At 50.0% G+C, this 16,234-nt stretch overlaps 1 protein-coding gene across 1 annotated transcript; it reads right to left on the reverse strand.

Annotated features, from left to right (window-relative positions):
- Nucleotides 1-111: 111 nt before the first annotated feature.
- Nucleotides 112-15,757, reverse strand: NOCT (nocturnin). The gene is made up of 3 exons (XM_074905086.1): nucleotides 15,556-15,757; nucleotides 9,191-9,460; nucleotides 112-8,139 (listed from the first exon to the last, which is right to left on the reverse strand). The coding sequence occupies exons 1-3, from the start codon at nucleotides 15,740-15,742 to the stop codon at nucleotides 7,304-7,306; spliced, it is 1,293 nt and encodes a 430-aa protein (XP_074761187.1). The 5' UTR covers nucleotides 15,743-15,757; the 3' UTR covers nucleotides 112-7,303.
- Nucleotides 15,758-16,234: the final 477 nt, after the last annotated feature.

Here is a 16,234-nt window from a genome sequence, read left to right on the forward strand (position 1 = left end):
TTCCCCTCCCCCAACCTATTAACCTTCTTTTCTGCTTGTTTCAAATCTTCCAGGCATTCAGCCTAAGATAGCTGATATAGTGTGGAAGGTTGGAACTACTCCGGTACTCCGAATGGCTGACCAACTCTCTCACATAATACACTGAAATGTTTTTCACTGAAATATCTGTGAAGCTTGTGGTAGTTGGTGAGGTAACTTCTGACAGGGGTCTAGTTCTCTTACTCTTTTTCGGGATGGTGTGTTGAACACGCCGTGTTCTTGCATTGTGGCTCATCACACGAGTGCTTGTGGAATAACTTGAGTAGCTTAAGAAGTTACTGCCCTCCAGCTGACAGGTGGTAACGTTGTACGTGCTCCCAGCTGTTCTAATGCAAAAAAGACTGGGTTTGCTTAAATGACTCTGAGAATCAATAACTTACAGAGCTCTGTGAACTAATTGCTGCTCTAGCTACACCTTCATTTCCCAAGGCTGCACTGCAAAGGAAAGGTAGAAATGAGCAGACTTGGCTACTCCAGTGTACTAATCTCTCTGATGATCTCAGAGAAGCAAGCTGAAAGTATCCGCAGGTAAAAATTGTGAAAAAAGAGAAATACAAAGTTATACTGCTGGTCCTTTTGATGTTGCCATTGACGTTTCCAACTGTTAATATTTTGGCTTCAGCACAGGTACACGTGGGTTTTCTGAATTAAGTATCTAAATGTTTTCCATTTATAATTGCACTGAAGTTACAGGTATCATGATACATTGCTACAGGGTAGAGCTTGGGTGAGAACACACAGTACACAAATTGCTCCGTCGTTGTAGTCCACCTGCTAGAGTTTGGCTTAAAATAGATGCGGGGTAGCTCACGCTGTTTTCATGGCGACCACACTGACACTACCACAGTTACTAGAGAAGCAGCACATCAGCTTGTGGGTAGCCAGGTGCCCAGTGGCACCCTCAGTTCCCAGTGAGATGCCCTGGGAAGTCTTCAGAGTAGGAAGTTGGATAATCCCAAAATAGTTTATGTCTAAATGACCATCTAAGTACTTCATGCCCAGAGGAGCAATTTTAATGAAAATCTGGAACTGAGGCCTTCAGTAATGATAAAGGAGACCAGAATGAAGTACTTAGACCGAAGTTTATTTTTTCCCTTTAACTTTTAATACTGAAAAATGAATTGCCTCTAGAGTCCTAGCAGTAAGCCCCATTCTTCCCTTCAACTGGTAAGAAATGTGGGAATAGCTCCAGGTCAGCCTGTGGGGAACTTTGAAAGTCTTTTGAAAAAGGGATTTGTTTTCATATACTAAGCAGGGTTTAAGAACAAATGAACGAACAAGCTGAAGCAGGTTAAAAGTGTGGTGTGGAAGGCAGCAATCCCTTCCACCAGCAGTTAACCCAAAGATGCAGAGGTTCTTACTGATGAGCTGTGTTCCTGGCCTAAGGGAGAGAACAAAGACTCCTTTGCTGGAGGAAATGTAGGAGAAGGAAGAGGATTTATGTCGTCAAGAAAGAGATAGGACAGAAAGGGAAGTAGGGGGAAGCTGGGCAGCGAGTTGACTAATTTGGTAGTCTGAGAGGCATTGATATTCTGGGTAGAGGGAAATGGAGCAGTGTGAAGGGAGGCAGGTAAAACAAATTGGAGCTAGAAGACAAGAAGAGATCAAAGTAATAGCATTTTTAAACCCGCATTTCTAATTGGCTGTGATTTGAATATACATGAAAGAGAGATGCTGTATCTCAGATTGTGAAAATATCTGTCTCTGGAGTATTTGCAGTTAAGACCTTTGGGACACCTAATTTAGATACCCTGGAAGTCAAATGAGGACAAACGATCTTCCTGGAAATAGATGAGGTCTCCAGCTGATGACCTCCTTCTCTTAAGTTAGAGCCAAGACTTCATCATGCAATGGCAAAAATGAAAGGAATTAAGGCGGGCATCTGCTACTGGTGAGGTGCTGCAGCCGTGCTCTGAGACACTGCGGTTACTGTCAGTGCTGCAGCTTGCCACAGAACGAGCGATGGTCCTTTGGCTCTCTCCCCTGGCCACCCGGTGAGCTGCAGACATGCTACCGGCTGCCGGAGGATATTTATCAGAAGTTCATTAAGTGCTGCAAGACTCTCACTGGGAGGATGCGCTGAAATGGAAGGGTATTTAACCCGGCTTCAAACAGTGAAGACCCTTTTTGTTAACTGTTCCATGTATGTCTTTGTACTGCTCACTTTTTTTTTTTTTTTTTTAAATTAAGCTGCTAGCTAGAAGTACAAACAGGCTTTTTGTTACAGTCAGGTTGTAATTTCGGCCTAGCTGCTTCAGCACAGCTCTTCAACATTGCTTTGTGTGCGCGTGGTTTCTCTGCGTTGCTCTGAGATCTGGTTGTTCCTCAGAGGTGGCATGGAATGGCGGTAACAAGCCATGCTTCCTCCGAGAGGCAGCCCTCCCAGGGGATTTCTATAGCTGAGTGTCAGAGGGGCAAGATTCCCACCCGTTGCTGAAGGTCTCGGATCGTTCTCTAGGTTCAACCTTGCTCTTCAACATGCTGCCTTATGTCCACATAATTAATTACTACGTGGGCAAGAAATGTTTTTACTGGTGGTGTTGGAGAACATGACCTCAGGATGAGGGAGCTTTGATCAGGTTTGTAACATCTGGAACGGATAAAGGGATGCTAAAACATTGAAGGTAGTACCTAGCTATACTAAATTTTTCAATCCAGTTGGAAAACCTGTTGTTTTGTCCGTGTGTGAAAGCGGGACTAGCTTTTACATCTGAAGCTGGTGGCTCTTGTAGGGGTGTCCAGACTTAACTCATCATTGGCAAGTAGTAACTTTTCTAGATGTGTGAGTGGAATGAAACTCTAGTGTGAAGTGAGCATGCTTTATATGGAAGGCATTGACTCAGACACCTGTGGCATCACTGATTTTACAGATATAAAAACACAAACGTTTTTATTTTTTCAAAGAACTACTATCGTAGGTAATAGGACAGACAGGGTAATGCTGTGTAATCCGCAGGAAAAAAATCTGAGTTGCAACTCAGAATAAAGATCTGAATATCAAAATTTCTGGGTTGTGGCAAGAAAAGTTGAAAGGGGAATCCCATCCCAGAGAGCACTGTTTTTTGTTACTCTCTCTTGGACAAAGTCCATCTTGTTTAGCAAAGGGTTCTGTGCCTTGACACAACTCAAGTGATCTGGGTGAAGTGTGCTGCCAGGGAAGGTCCTGGGATCCTCTGCTAATTGATTTCATCAAGTTCAGGACTTACATCTGAGCTGATTGAGGATCAGTGAGCCAGAGGCAGTCAAGAGTTGAGAAAGTGGAGAGGTGCCTGAAGCCTCAGTTCCCACGGTGACACGTGCAGCAGGGATCTCGGTTACACGTGAAGATTGTCACAGCCAGAACAAGCTAAATGCAGTTTCTGCCTTGTAGAGACAGTTCACATAGCAGGTATTAAGCTTATTAAGTGAAGGAGATCCAAGTGACGCTATCTACTTCTGATCTAATTGTTCTCCAAGACAGATAGCATTTTAATAAGCTTGCAACAGCTTCTGCCTTTCAGCAAATTAAGTAAGTGGGTCATTTCTTCCCTCAGCTCACTTGAGGGTGAGGGGAAACTGTCACTGCTGAAGCTAATGCAGCTTTTATTCAAGATTAGAGCAAGGGATCTGTTGAGACCTTTTTTTAGCCTTGGTGTGCTTGTAAGGCACACAGCCACGGGAAGAGCTTTGAAGACATTTTTACTGTAAGAGTCGTACTGCTACATAGGAAAAAAAAAACCCTTCCTGCTGCGAATGAAAAATATTTACTATGAAAAATATTTACTGTACTGATATTTATAGCAGGCAAAAGCACTTCAGTGCTGAATAAAACAAAGCAAGAGCAATACATTTAAGTTTTCCAAAAGAATCTGTCTGCAAAATATATTTTATAGCAAGTACTGGAAGAAAAGGGTGAAGCTGACTGGGAAGTTACCAGTTAGTTTCTGTGTCTTGTTTACCTTTTATTAAAATACAGCAGAAAGGGTTCACTGTTGTGCTATAGCAGGGATGTGTGATTTTGAGCATGATAATACTAAGAATTGCTTTGTGATGGCGAGAGTCCCCAGCCTTTTCACAGTTATTCCACCCTCCCTTTGCCTTCAAAATTGCCCTTTAAGGACATGAAGCAGTGAACATCAACTGTCACGTGTCCAGGGTGAAAGAAGAATCCCAGCCCTTTCCACTTCAGAAGAGCTCTGCAGTGATGGCAGTGTCATATAAATCATGCAGTTTTGCCACAGTTTGGTTTCTTTTGTTGGAGAGTTAGCGCTGAAAGCAAGGATCTGGGTAAAATGGCGTAAGGATCATCCAGATATTAAATATCATCACCCTGTGAGAGTGATGTTGGGAGTCTTGTAGCTGTGATGGTTTAGCTTCTGCTGGTAAACAAAGCCTACCATAATCGGTGTGATGGCTCTGTGCCCTGGCAGTGGTGGAACAGTACCATGCTGATGGACACCCTCGGCTGGCCTTGGGAAATCAGGAGTGCTTATGCAAAAGTAAAATGGAAATTGAGGGCTTTTTGGTGGTGGTAATGTTTTTGTTTAGTTTGAGGTGGGTCATTTTTAATACAGATCTGAGTACAGTATTATCCTTGCTCTCCAGTCACAGCTTTTTATTACGTGTAGTTTCTTCTAGAAACTGCCATAAAGGGTCTGAATGGAAACTCCAGCTTCTGGTGTGACTTTCTATGGTAGGTGAACAAGGGTTTGACCTATTAAAGGTACCATCTTACAGGTCTACGTTGTGGTGTTGCTTCTAGAACTGTTTAGCTCCAGATGACTAGATACCTCCATTAATGGGCAGTTGTATTATTTCTCCTCCTTGCAAAGACCATTTGAGGGAAGATCCTAAGAGAAGATAACCCTAAAGGAGAAGCACTGTATCTCACCCCCTGAGAGCAAGCGAGGGCAGCCAGAACCATGAAAAGGAAGCTGGCTCAGGCTAGCCCATACGAAATGTTTATGGCAGGGATGCTTGAAGATCTGCCTTTCTGTGTGGTGTTAGGAGCATCTCATCTCTGGCCCAGAATCTCCACCAAAGGAGCCCCCCCCGCCTTCTGGCTTCCAGGGACACAGTTTGCTGTTTCTGGGTCACCTCTGTCTGGTATCTGTTCACCAAGGAAGTTAGGTTCCTTGCCTCTAAAATTCTTTCTGTCTGGGGAATTTAAAATCCACAGTTGCTAGAGGAGTCCTGCATCCCAGGCTGCTTAAAAGTGCCTCAGCTCCTCTGCTTGGAAGCAGATCATCACCCTCATCCTGCCAGGGTCAGGAGTGCACACACAGAGTGTGCTACTGCTGTGCGACACAGCACTTTGTTAGTTTGTCTGAAAGGGAGCACATCTGTGTGGGGAATCTGGAACTTCCAGCTGCCAGACTCTACTTACCAGCCACACAAGTACAATCACGTATGGGCTGTGTAAAGCACATACCTGTGGCATTTCTTACTCTTCAAATGATGTTTTAAAATAACAAATGCAGCTGCCTGTTGTGAGGAGCCAGCTCTCCTAGGCATGTGAGCAGCGCCCAGGGAGCAATACTTGCACCCTGCTTTGCAGTACTGGCCAGGTTTGTAGTGCCACACAACTGTCAGAAAGAGCAATATTTACAGTAATTTAGAGCCTAGGCATCATCTTTAGCTAGGGGAGAAAGCAGCTTAATGTCACTAAAGGTAACTCCCTCCTCTGCAGACTTGCTGGGGAATTTGGGCATTTCAAGTTTGAGAAAGGCCACTGGCCATGAAGATTAGGACGGTGGGGTTGGGGGAAAGAGGTCTGGAATGGGTGGTGTCACCAGTGACTTGAAGCTCGAACAGTCACTAGTTGAGCAGATCACCTCCTTGTGATAGGGAAATGTAAAAGATGGCAGCAGAGACATTTTTTTTCCCCAAAGACTTTTATTAATAAACACCTGGAACATTTACAAGTTAACTATGGGCCTTACCTTATGTGGAAGTATTGCTTTATTTGCTCTGCCTCACCTTTCACAACTATCTGAATATCAGCGCATCTACAACTGTTGTGTCTCTCCTCTCCGCACCTCATTTTCCGGCATAGAGGCATTTTTACAATCCACCTATGCAACACCTGTGCCATACCAATACGCACCACTCCATACACAAGAGTTACTACACTGTCATGGTTTAACCCCAGCCAGCAACTAAGTACCACACAGCTCACTGTCCCTGTGGCAGGATGGGGAAGGGAATCAGAAGAGTAAAAGTGAAGAAAATTAACCCAGCCCAAACCAGCACATCCACTAACACAGCTCTGTCGTAGCCTAGGTGCTGGGCCATAGAAAGAGGCTCCTGAACACTGTTGGTATATGATTTCAAGTCAGATGCAGGATCACCAGCTTCTCTCAATAAATAAACTCTATCTTCTAACAGGTTCCAGTGTAGCTTAAGATTCTGAAGATAAATAAAAGAAAGTCTTTTAACATGAAGATTGGCCCTTTACTGAAACAGCAAGATGGACAAGACTACAAATTTAAACCATTTAGAAAAGTAATACTTGAAACAGAGGAGGAAATACTCCCTAGTTAGGGGTGTCCTCTGGAGGGAAGCACAGAAGAGACAAAGGTAAGTCACTGTGTGTACTACAGGCTGTATGTATGTAACAGACACATGCACATTCATCTGGAAGAGTGAGGATATTACTATAAGATGTAATTAGCCTCTATTTCCTCACCTGCTCTTACTGGAGGGGGCCTTCCTCACACTGTGCTGTTGTTATCCATTCACTTTTAATGAAATCGTCATCTCAAGTCATGTAAAAATGAGAAGACAACACTACTATGAGCTTAGATTTGTTCACACCTAAACTGCATTAAACTTCCTTTGTACTGAAACAGAAAAAGATATAAGACAATCTTGCTGGGTAGTCGAGCCTCATTCCCTTTGGTACTCGCACAAGCCTAACATGAAATAAATAAAATTAGCATGCTGCCAGGGCAAGTTGTTTTACAAACACAAGTGTTTTGATTTAAATACTAAGGCCTCCACATTCATTAGAGGATTAAATCCTTAAACACAGGGGTTAGCAAAAGGATAAAGCTCATTTGCCTTCTGGTTTTCAAACCCCGACATGGCAAGAACACCACGACGACAACACAGGCTCCCGATTAACAAGTGCTGAATGGCAAGTGTAGCTCCAAACAAGTACCCAAAATAATGTTTAGTCAACAGTACTTCCTTATCCTTCAACAGCTTCCAGCTTCCAAAGTTTTCTCTAAAATAAAATAGTGGCGAGTTAAGTCACTGCAATACCAGGTGCCATTCCAACACATCACAGCAGTCTGTCGGGGTCTTGGTTAAAACTAAAGTCACACACCAGAGACAGATGATCGGAAGGGTAATTGAATGATGGCAGCCTGTTGGGCCCAATTTGCTCTTCAGTCAGCAAGCCCAGGGCTGAGTTCACATTCAAGGCGTGCTGGGAATACCAGATATAATCCAGCGTGTGCCGACACTCTCCCGACGGCCGGATCTTCCAGGTGGTGTATGGGGGCTCCGACTGCCCGTCGGGGCTCAGCAGCTTGTACGCGCTGTTTAAATTGAGGCTGGAGTTGGAAAATTCTCTGTAGACCTCCTCAGTTGGCTCCGCGTTGAAGTCTCCACAGACGATCAGAGGGATCTTTGCACCTTGGGTAATACTCTTCAGGTTCTGGAGAAGATCGCAGCCTTGCGCCGACCGAAACCTCTCCCAGCCAGTACGAGCTTTCAGGTGAGTGACAGCAATGCAGAATAGCCGTCCAGTTTCATTGCACTTCAGCGTCTGAGCTATGGCCACCTGGTTGGTCTTCAGCTTCATGGCGGTTAGCCGGATGTTAGCGCTGTTGATGAGCTCAAAGCGGTCCTTGAGGAAAAACAAGGCGCAGCCATCCGGCCCATTGTTCTGCTCCACATCTAGGCACGGGGACCATGGCTTCGGGAAGAAAGTACACTGGTAGCCGAGTCGGCTGAGGAGTGGCTCAAAGGTGTCAAAGTAGTGGTCGACTTCTTGCAGGCACAAGATGTCAGGCTTGTACGCAAGGATTTCCTCCAGGATGAGGCACTTCCTCTCCTCCCACTTGAGAGCTTCCATGGGGCACTGAACGAAGTTGTCTTTGCCTTCTCCAAGAGCTGAAATGAGCAGGGAAGGGGAGAAAATAAGAAGTTACCCATAGCTGAAACAGGCTGTCTTCTCTAGGTTTTGTGGAGGCCAGTGGCAAGGCCCTGCTCCGGGGAGCCAGCTGCCACCTTGCAGCAGCCCCGCATGAGAGCGGGCAGCCTGGCACGGTGCAAGAGGAATAGAATAATATCATGGGAAGTGGCATGAGGCTTTCGCCACACTTTGCTTTCCCTGTAAAACGTGTACATCAGTTTACATGCAGGTGATGGGTTTTTCAGTAGCTGCTGACTTTTAAGGATGCCAGGCTTGCTAATGGGTGTGAGAACCCCTTCTTAAAACACTGAAGTCTCTCCAAAAAAATGACATTCCCTTTACAGAAACAAGTTAAAGACTACTTCTCCTTCTGCCCAAAAGTCACTATGCTGTGGCAAGTGCTTCCACATGTGGCTGCCACAGCTTAAGCCTAAGAAAAAACGCAGCAGGATAGAAGTGACTTTAACTGCAGAATATAAAGGCAGTCTCTATGTGGGGGATTTCCCACCCTGAAAGATTTTAAGATGAGGCTGTTGCATAAGTCAATTTACAGCCTGGATTTTAGGGGTCTGAGGAAAAAAAATCAGAATTAGCTTGAAGAATTAAGAATTCCCATAATGGATCTGAATCCCTGAATAACTCACTGATAAACTAGTTGGGAAACTAGAGAAGCTTTACAATGAATAAAACTTAGGGAAGGATGAGTCTTTTCTGAAGGTTAACAACTATTTAAAAGTGAAAGGTCACAGCTTTTTGAAAATACTGTGTTAAGACAGGCATTCAGAGCTACCTTTGGCATCATGGTTTCAAAGAGAGGCCTGTTTTCCCTTCCTACAGAATGGAAGGCAAGCCACTCTTTCAAGTGCTGAAAATCTCGCCCACGGCCCTCGGTCAGTTGTGCGTCAATGTAATTCACCCCTCTGCCTTTGCTCTGCCAGTGCCAGGCAGACGGAGACACGCCTGTAGTTAGAGGCCTTATTGCTGCATTTGATCTCAAGGTCACACCTTGAGCTTAGAGGCAGCTCCTACCTTGGGCAAGGATGTTCCACTGCATGACCCGAATGGGGCGGTGGTTAGCGACAGCATTTTTCTTCAGGTCCACAAAGTCCCTCTGAAACCGGGGTGGCCGTTTCTGCAGAACAATCTGACATTCCTCCAGCAAATCCTTGGGGTCTATAGGATCCAGCCGTGCCGAGTCTGGCTGCTCCAGGCAGTCCTGGTGCTGGGACACGGCACTGCTGCTCAGCGTCTTGGCGAGCGCGCTGTAGAGCCGGCTGGTGCTGTTTCCCATGGAACACACTGGAAAGGAAAAAGAAAATGGTTAGAGGTGTCCAACGTGACTCTTCTCGCCACTCAGGCAACTTACAGACAACCTTGTTACAGCGCCAACAATTTGTGGTTTGTGCAGGAGCCTGTTCCTGAACCTGAGATAAAATAAGGATACAGAGGTAGGGTTAGTTCTGTGCACAGTCTCACTGTGTTTCGCTTACTATCAGGGGCTGCTAACCTGTGTAGCATGCAGACCGTCTGGTTTAAGACATAGTGCAGGTGTCTTCTAAGGGAAGGAAGGAGTCTTTAATCCAGAATAGCGGGGCCAAGATTGACTTCTGCACATGTTGTAGGAAACAGAATAGAGTGTACTTTTCCCCTCCTTACAATGTGGGGAGCCCAGCAGGTAGACAATTACTGTCTGCTCCTTATTTCATGTGCAGCACTTGTCGCTAATGAGCAGCAATGGCACTCTGCACGGCTGGTACCCTGTGCCCATGTGGGATGCCTCTGGGCTGTGGGCCTGCAGAGCACTCATTCCCTCAGATTAGTATTTAATAGGAATCTCAGATCACAGCTTCATTTGCCCAAAAGCAGAAACGTCAGAGAGGGACCTGGGGGTGTTGATTGACAGCCGGCTGAATATGAGCCAGCAGTGTGCCCAGGTGGCCAAGAAGGCCAATGGCATCCTGGCTTGTGTCAGCAATAGCGTGGCCAGCAGGGACAGGGAAGGGATCTCACCCCTGTACTCGGCACTGGTGAGGCCCCACCTCGATTCCTGTGTTCAGTTTTGGGCCCCTCACTCCAAAAAGGACATTGAATGACTCGAGCGTGTCCAGAGAAGGGCAACGGAGCTGGTGCAGGGTCTGGAGCACAGGTCGTACGGGGAGCGGCTGAGGGAACTGGGGGGGTTTAGTCTGGAGGAGGCTGAGGGGAGACCTCATCGCCCTCTACAGCTACCTGAAAGGAGGGTGCAGAGAGCTGGGGATGAGGCTCTTGAACCAAGGAACAAGTGACAGGACAAGAGGGAATGGCCCCAAGTTGCACCAGGGAAGGTTTAGACTGCCTATCAGGAAGCATTTCTTTCCAGAAGGGGTTGTTAGGCGTTGGAATGGGCTGCCCAGGGAGGTGGTGGAGTCCCCATCCCTGGAGGGGTTTAGGAGTCACACTGACATAGTGCTGAGGGATCTGGTGGTGTTGAGAATGGTCAGTGTGAGGTTAATGGTTGGACTGGATGATCTTCAAGGTCTTTTCCAACCTTGATGATTCTGTGATAACTTCTGCTGGCTTAGACTTGGGATGCGGAGCAGCAGAGGGGGTCCCCCCAGCTCCCCTTCATGCACCTACGCTCCTTCCCCTCACCCTCCTGTCTCCCTTCGGCCCATCTGCTCTGTGCCCCAGCTCAGCAGCCTCCTGTGCACCCTGCAGTCCTGCAGCCCTCCCCGGGGCCCAGCAGCCTCCTGCTCCTTTGGCCATCTTAAGCACATGTCCTGCAAAACAGCAGCTGTCCCCCAGCTTTCCCTATTCATGCCTACTAGCAGTTAGCCCCCCCCACCGTGTTGCCTGCAGGGAGGTCCCCCCATCCCACACAGGGTCACAGCTGCCACAGTGGGGGTGCATATGTCCCCCCACACTCTGTAGTGCCCTTTGGCTTACACACAGGAGGCAGCTGCAGCCCTCTGCCCTTAGCAGGGGTCAAGCAGCAGAGCCGTGCCTTTCAGCCCTCACAACTACTGCGCTATAAATACCTCCTTATCCCACGGCACAAGAGCACAACCAGGACCCACAAAGCTGCAAATGCCCAGAGACTCGCTTAGTACAACCACACAGCAGACCTAGCATTCAGGGCCACATTTCAGGGGAGCTGTAGAGGAGTCTGCACCAAGTTTATGATATTTCTACACATCCCTGAAGCAAGTCCTTGGCACAGCCGTGCATGCTCCAGGATGTCTTCCAACACTTCCTCAGGCGGAAGGTTTTGCTCTGAAGTGCCACCCCTGCCACAGTGTGTGGGGAGTATTCGAAAGCAGGCTGCGTTTGCGCTTCTCCATGTGAGGTGCTCTGCTCACCAAGTGCACCTGGACACTTGGTTTCCCTTCAAACACAGGTAGGAAGGGCAGCACTTGCACCACAGCAGCTGGCACAAGAGGCAATGCTGACAGAGTTTCCTTGTTGTCTCAACTAACTTACTCTGCATTTTGCAAAAGTAATCTTGAGCAAAAGAACTCCAGTGTTGCGTTGCTGTTGGCCCACAGCAGTTTATTTGTACCTCTGAGTTACTTAAAACGGAAGAAATTTGTCATCTCACCTTCACATCTTGCGGCAGCTTTGGGGTGCTACCCAGCACACTTGTGTGTTCAGTCTTTGCTAGACTGAACTACGGCATTACCAATTGTAAGAGCTCGTGACAGACCTGGTTAGAGGGGAAGGCAGGAAAATAGAATCCCTTTCAGCTCAATAAACATGCTTAGAGGGAGTAAAAGAGAAAAGAAAGACCCTGCAGCAGAAGCCTCACGTGCTTGTCTTTAGGAAAAGGGATACTTTTAACGACACTAAAAAATACTTGCTTTAACGTATGTTTTGTATACGTAAGCCAGTAGAATAGGGCTTTTGAATAGTTCTAAGAAAGAAGTAAATTGGGAATTGTAATTGGTTGTAGGACATCTCTCCCCACCTCCATCTCCATCCTTTTAAAGTTTAAAGCACCAGGAGTTCCTCAAACTGAGATGTGAGCTTGGGCTCACAAGCATGAACATCCTTCTAGGGCAACTGTGCTTAAAGCATTTCAGTTTCTGCAGTCTTTCTCTAGTTTACAATTCTTGTCAAGAAGCCAAATACTGCTGAAGTAGAAGAAATGACATTTAATAGCAAGGGAAGCAGGCCCAAACACAAAATCCCTAAGCAGGACCCTGACACGGCTGCGAGGAGCAGGAACAAAAGCACACTCTGTACTGGTTACCAAAGGGTCCAGCTTATGTGCTACCAGGCAGCCACACAGAAACCCAAAGAAATCAATAGAGCTTTTAATGAAATCTCCACGGGGAGCTCCTTGCCTATTTTGGGGGCAGATACAACCCTACTAAGTGCTGCAGCTGGAAAGAAGTACACAGTGCTTTCCATTACCTCAGGAAAGCCATCAGCAGCCGAGTACAGGCACCCGCCCTACACAGCTCTGCCCCCACAATGCCCACCCCTGCCCTTCCCTGGCACAGCACTAGCAGGGCAGTGGGAAGCCCACGCGAAGGCAGCACCTTCTGCACTGCCCCTGCTGTGCCATGAATGAATGTGGCTCAGGCAGGGCTCTCCAAAGGAATAACAGGGAGTTATTCTGCTCCAAGAAGTCATTAGCAAGAAAGAGCCCAGGCTGCTCATTGCTTGGCCTGAATCAGAGGGAGGATGCTGAAGGGACAAGAGAGGTGCGATGCATCTGGAGGCAAAAAGTCTACCCTAAAGTGCTTGAGCAGCTTACATCTTTTACAGCAGGATGAAGTCTGAATTCAGTCATGAACCTGCCAAGCTGCAAAGTCGGAAGATTGTCTACATTTCATCATCTCTGGGGTCATGGGGTATCCAGCTCTTTATGGGGAGTCAGGCATAGCCTAACCTGCACAGGATGTGTTGCAGCCCAGATCTGACACCTTTTAAAGACAGTGATGTCTCAGGAAGGAAAAAGAGCTTCTGTCATTTGAGATCCCAGGGAAAGATGGGTGAAAGAGGGCCTGGGCTGTAAATCAAACCCTTTCAGGCCTGTTGGAGGTGGCTTGGGAGTCCTTGGCTAAAGGGGCACTCCTGTGGTGAAACTCCAGCTTAAGATAACTGATAGACTGCACAAGTATTTGTCCCCAGAGTGCTGAAACAGCCACAACAGACTGAACTGTTTGTCAGAACAGGAGCCAGACCAGCAACCTGAAGACTGAAACTTCAAACACAAAATCCATTTGTTATTTTTGCAATGCTTAACATGTCCATGGCAGTGAGGCAAGTACAAGGTCACTGTTCTGAGATCCTTACAGTCCAAGTTAAATGACCTGTAACTTGCTGGGATAATGTCTGCTGCCAGCACCGTGACACTGTGGTGCTGGTGTAGGCAGAGGAACAAGCGGACTCCTGAGCTTGCACTTTAGCAGTGGGTGGTGAACGTCGAAGCGATTCTCTTGGTGCAATGTTGCAATAGGGAACACCAGCTCAGCAATTACTATTCAAGGTGCTTCAAGTAAAAAAAAAAAAAAAAAAAAAAGGCCTTTCTCTCAGCAAGGGTGGTGCCACAGCACAGTAAGGGCAGGGGAAGAATTTTGACTGTTCATTACACTTCAGAAGAACAGGGTGCAAAGCTCAAGGTTTCTTGTGTCATCCAGCAATAGCACAGGAGAGATGAACTTCTAGGATCTAGGCAGCGAGCAGTCACAGACTTTATTTTCAGGACTTTGCTTCAAAGATGAGGGTGCAGCAGGATGCAGGCAGACCTGTCGGAGCCAGGGCCCTTACTTTCTGGCTAAGGTGAACAGCGTTCTGGTTCCCCTTCCTTTCACCTCCGACCTCCCAGCACTGCTTTGGCTGAGAGCCCCCACCTTGTTCGCTGCAGGGATTTCACTGTGGGGTGCAGGGCTCCACCACACCTGCAGCTGCTCCATAGTTGCATCAGCCTCCCCAGGCAAGGAGGCCGGCCGAGCGGCCCCAGATGCCCTCCCTGCAACCCCAGCGCTAAGGAGGAACTTGGCAGACGCCATCCCCATGTGACAAATCCTATGCTACAGGGTATCAGACTACATGTACAGCCTTGTTTGGGCCAGCTGCGGGATTGCAGCCCCGGGACCACCTGCATTCAAAGCAGCGGCTGCTGCTGCTTGGAGTTCGAGTCCTGGTTTTGGCAGCTAGGTCAGTCTTACACACTGGGGAGCTGGGACCTTCCCACAGGGATTCAGAGAGCTCATCACAGCGAGGGAAGCACTGCCTAGTCATCAGGCACCACCAGAAATAGGAGGGAACCTCAAATCCTGCCCTGAGTGATACACAGAGTCTTGGCACAAGCTAACCCTTCTTCTCCTGAGCGCTGTCATCGTGAGCTCCACTCCGCCAGCTCGCAGGCACATTTGCTCCTCTGCCCAGTAGCTCCATGAAGCTTCACTCCTGCCGTTTGGCATCCTGGCCCAGCTCCAGCAGGAGGAGTGGGAGCGTCCTGCCCCAGCCTGGCCTGTAGACCCCTCCTGTAAGAGCAAACCCTTCACCCCAACCACAGCTGAGGCCAGCGGGGCCCCTCCCCGCCGGGGAGGTGTCACAGCCTCAAACACGGCCCAGGCGCTGTCAGACACACCACCTCTGCCACCCCCAGCAGCCTGGGGCCAAGGTGGCCGCTGCCCCAGTTCTCCCTGGGAGCCTGTCCTCCGGGGAGTGGGTTTTTAGCCACAGTCAGGGCAACCCGCTTGGCCTCAGATGTGGCTTAAGGCTCGATGTGACCCGCGAGGGCCCAGCGGGCGCCTCACAGCTGTGTGCCAGCGGCATCGTCCTCACCGGGGCTCCGGGCCGAGCGTGCACACGCCCTGACACCTTCCAGGGCTCGGGAAGGAAGAACAGGGCGTAATCCTTTAACGGTACAGGCGTGTAGGAACCCGACAGCTGCGCGTGGCCGCCTGCCACTGCCTGCCTGAGGGTGGCCGGGGCTTTTCCCACGCGCGGTCTCCAGCGGAAAAAAATCCCCCCCGGTGAGTCAGGCACAGCCTGCCCCAGCCGCACCCCTGCCACAGGCGGACGGCTCAGCTAGCCGACGGGGGACGCGGACACCGGCCCCCTCAGGCAGCGAGACAGTTACCCCAAGAGTTCATGGGGGGCACCGGCTGAGCCCCGGCCCTGCCCGAAACCCCCCCACCGCACCGGCCGGTGCCGCTCGCTCACGCTCGGCGAGCAAACTGCCTTGACGTTAAGGGCTCGGTACAATCGTCGGGCCGCGGCACGGCGGCTTGCGAAAGAACGGGTAGACCCGCCGCTGCGAGAGAACCCCGGTGTCTCCGTTCGCCCCCGGTTACGCGGAGCGCGCGTTCCCGCAGCCTTCCGGCTGTGGCACCGCGCCCCCCCCCCCCCCATCCATCCATCCATCCATCCATCCGCCCGCCCGCCCCCCCGGTACCCACCTGCGCGGGGCGATGCCCCCGGGGCGGGCGGGCTGCCCACCGCCGCTGCTGCTGCCCGCGGGGCGGCGGGGCCGAGGGGCGGCGGGGGGCGGGCTCGGGGCCGCGGCAGGAGGGCGGCGGTGGCGGGGGGGGCGCAGCAGAGGGCGGGCAGCGCCGAGCAGAGGCAGCGCGCAGGGCTCTGGTACATGCTCCCGGCGGGACGGGACGGAGCAGGACAGGACGGGTGGAGAAGCGGCTCCCGCGCCCGCCCCGCGGCGGCGCTTATAGAGGCGGCGGCGGCGCCCCGCGCGGCCGGTACATCCGGCACCTACCACCCGCGCCCGGGGGGGTGCGGACACGGACACTCGCAACACGGACACGCCGCGGGGGCCGTCGCCCCTCACCGAGCCTGCCCGCGGGGACCGAGGGCGGCCCTCCCGGCTCAACGTCCCCCGCCCGCGGCAGCGCGGGAGGCGCGGACGCGCATCTCATTCCCGCCCCCCCCGCCTTGGCTACTCCCGTGGTCTCTCCCGGCGGAGGCTTTCCGGTGCTGACGTCTGTGGGGGAGCGTTCTGTTCCCACGGACGTCACGGCGCGGGCGTTGGTGGCCCCGTGACCTCCCACCCCCTCCTTCCCTCCCAGGGTCGCTCGGGGTGGTGTAGCCAGGGGAGGGGGGGCGGCCGAGGTTCCCCTACGCGTG

This window comes from Athene noctua, chromosome 4 (genome assembly GCF_965140245.1).
Source record: "Athene noctua chromosome 4, bAthNoc1.hap1.1, whole genome shotgun sequence".
Lineage (NCBI taxonomy): Eukaryota > Metazoa > Chordata > Aves > Strigiformes > Strigidae > Athene > Athene noctua.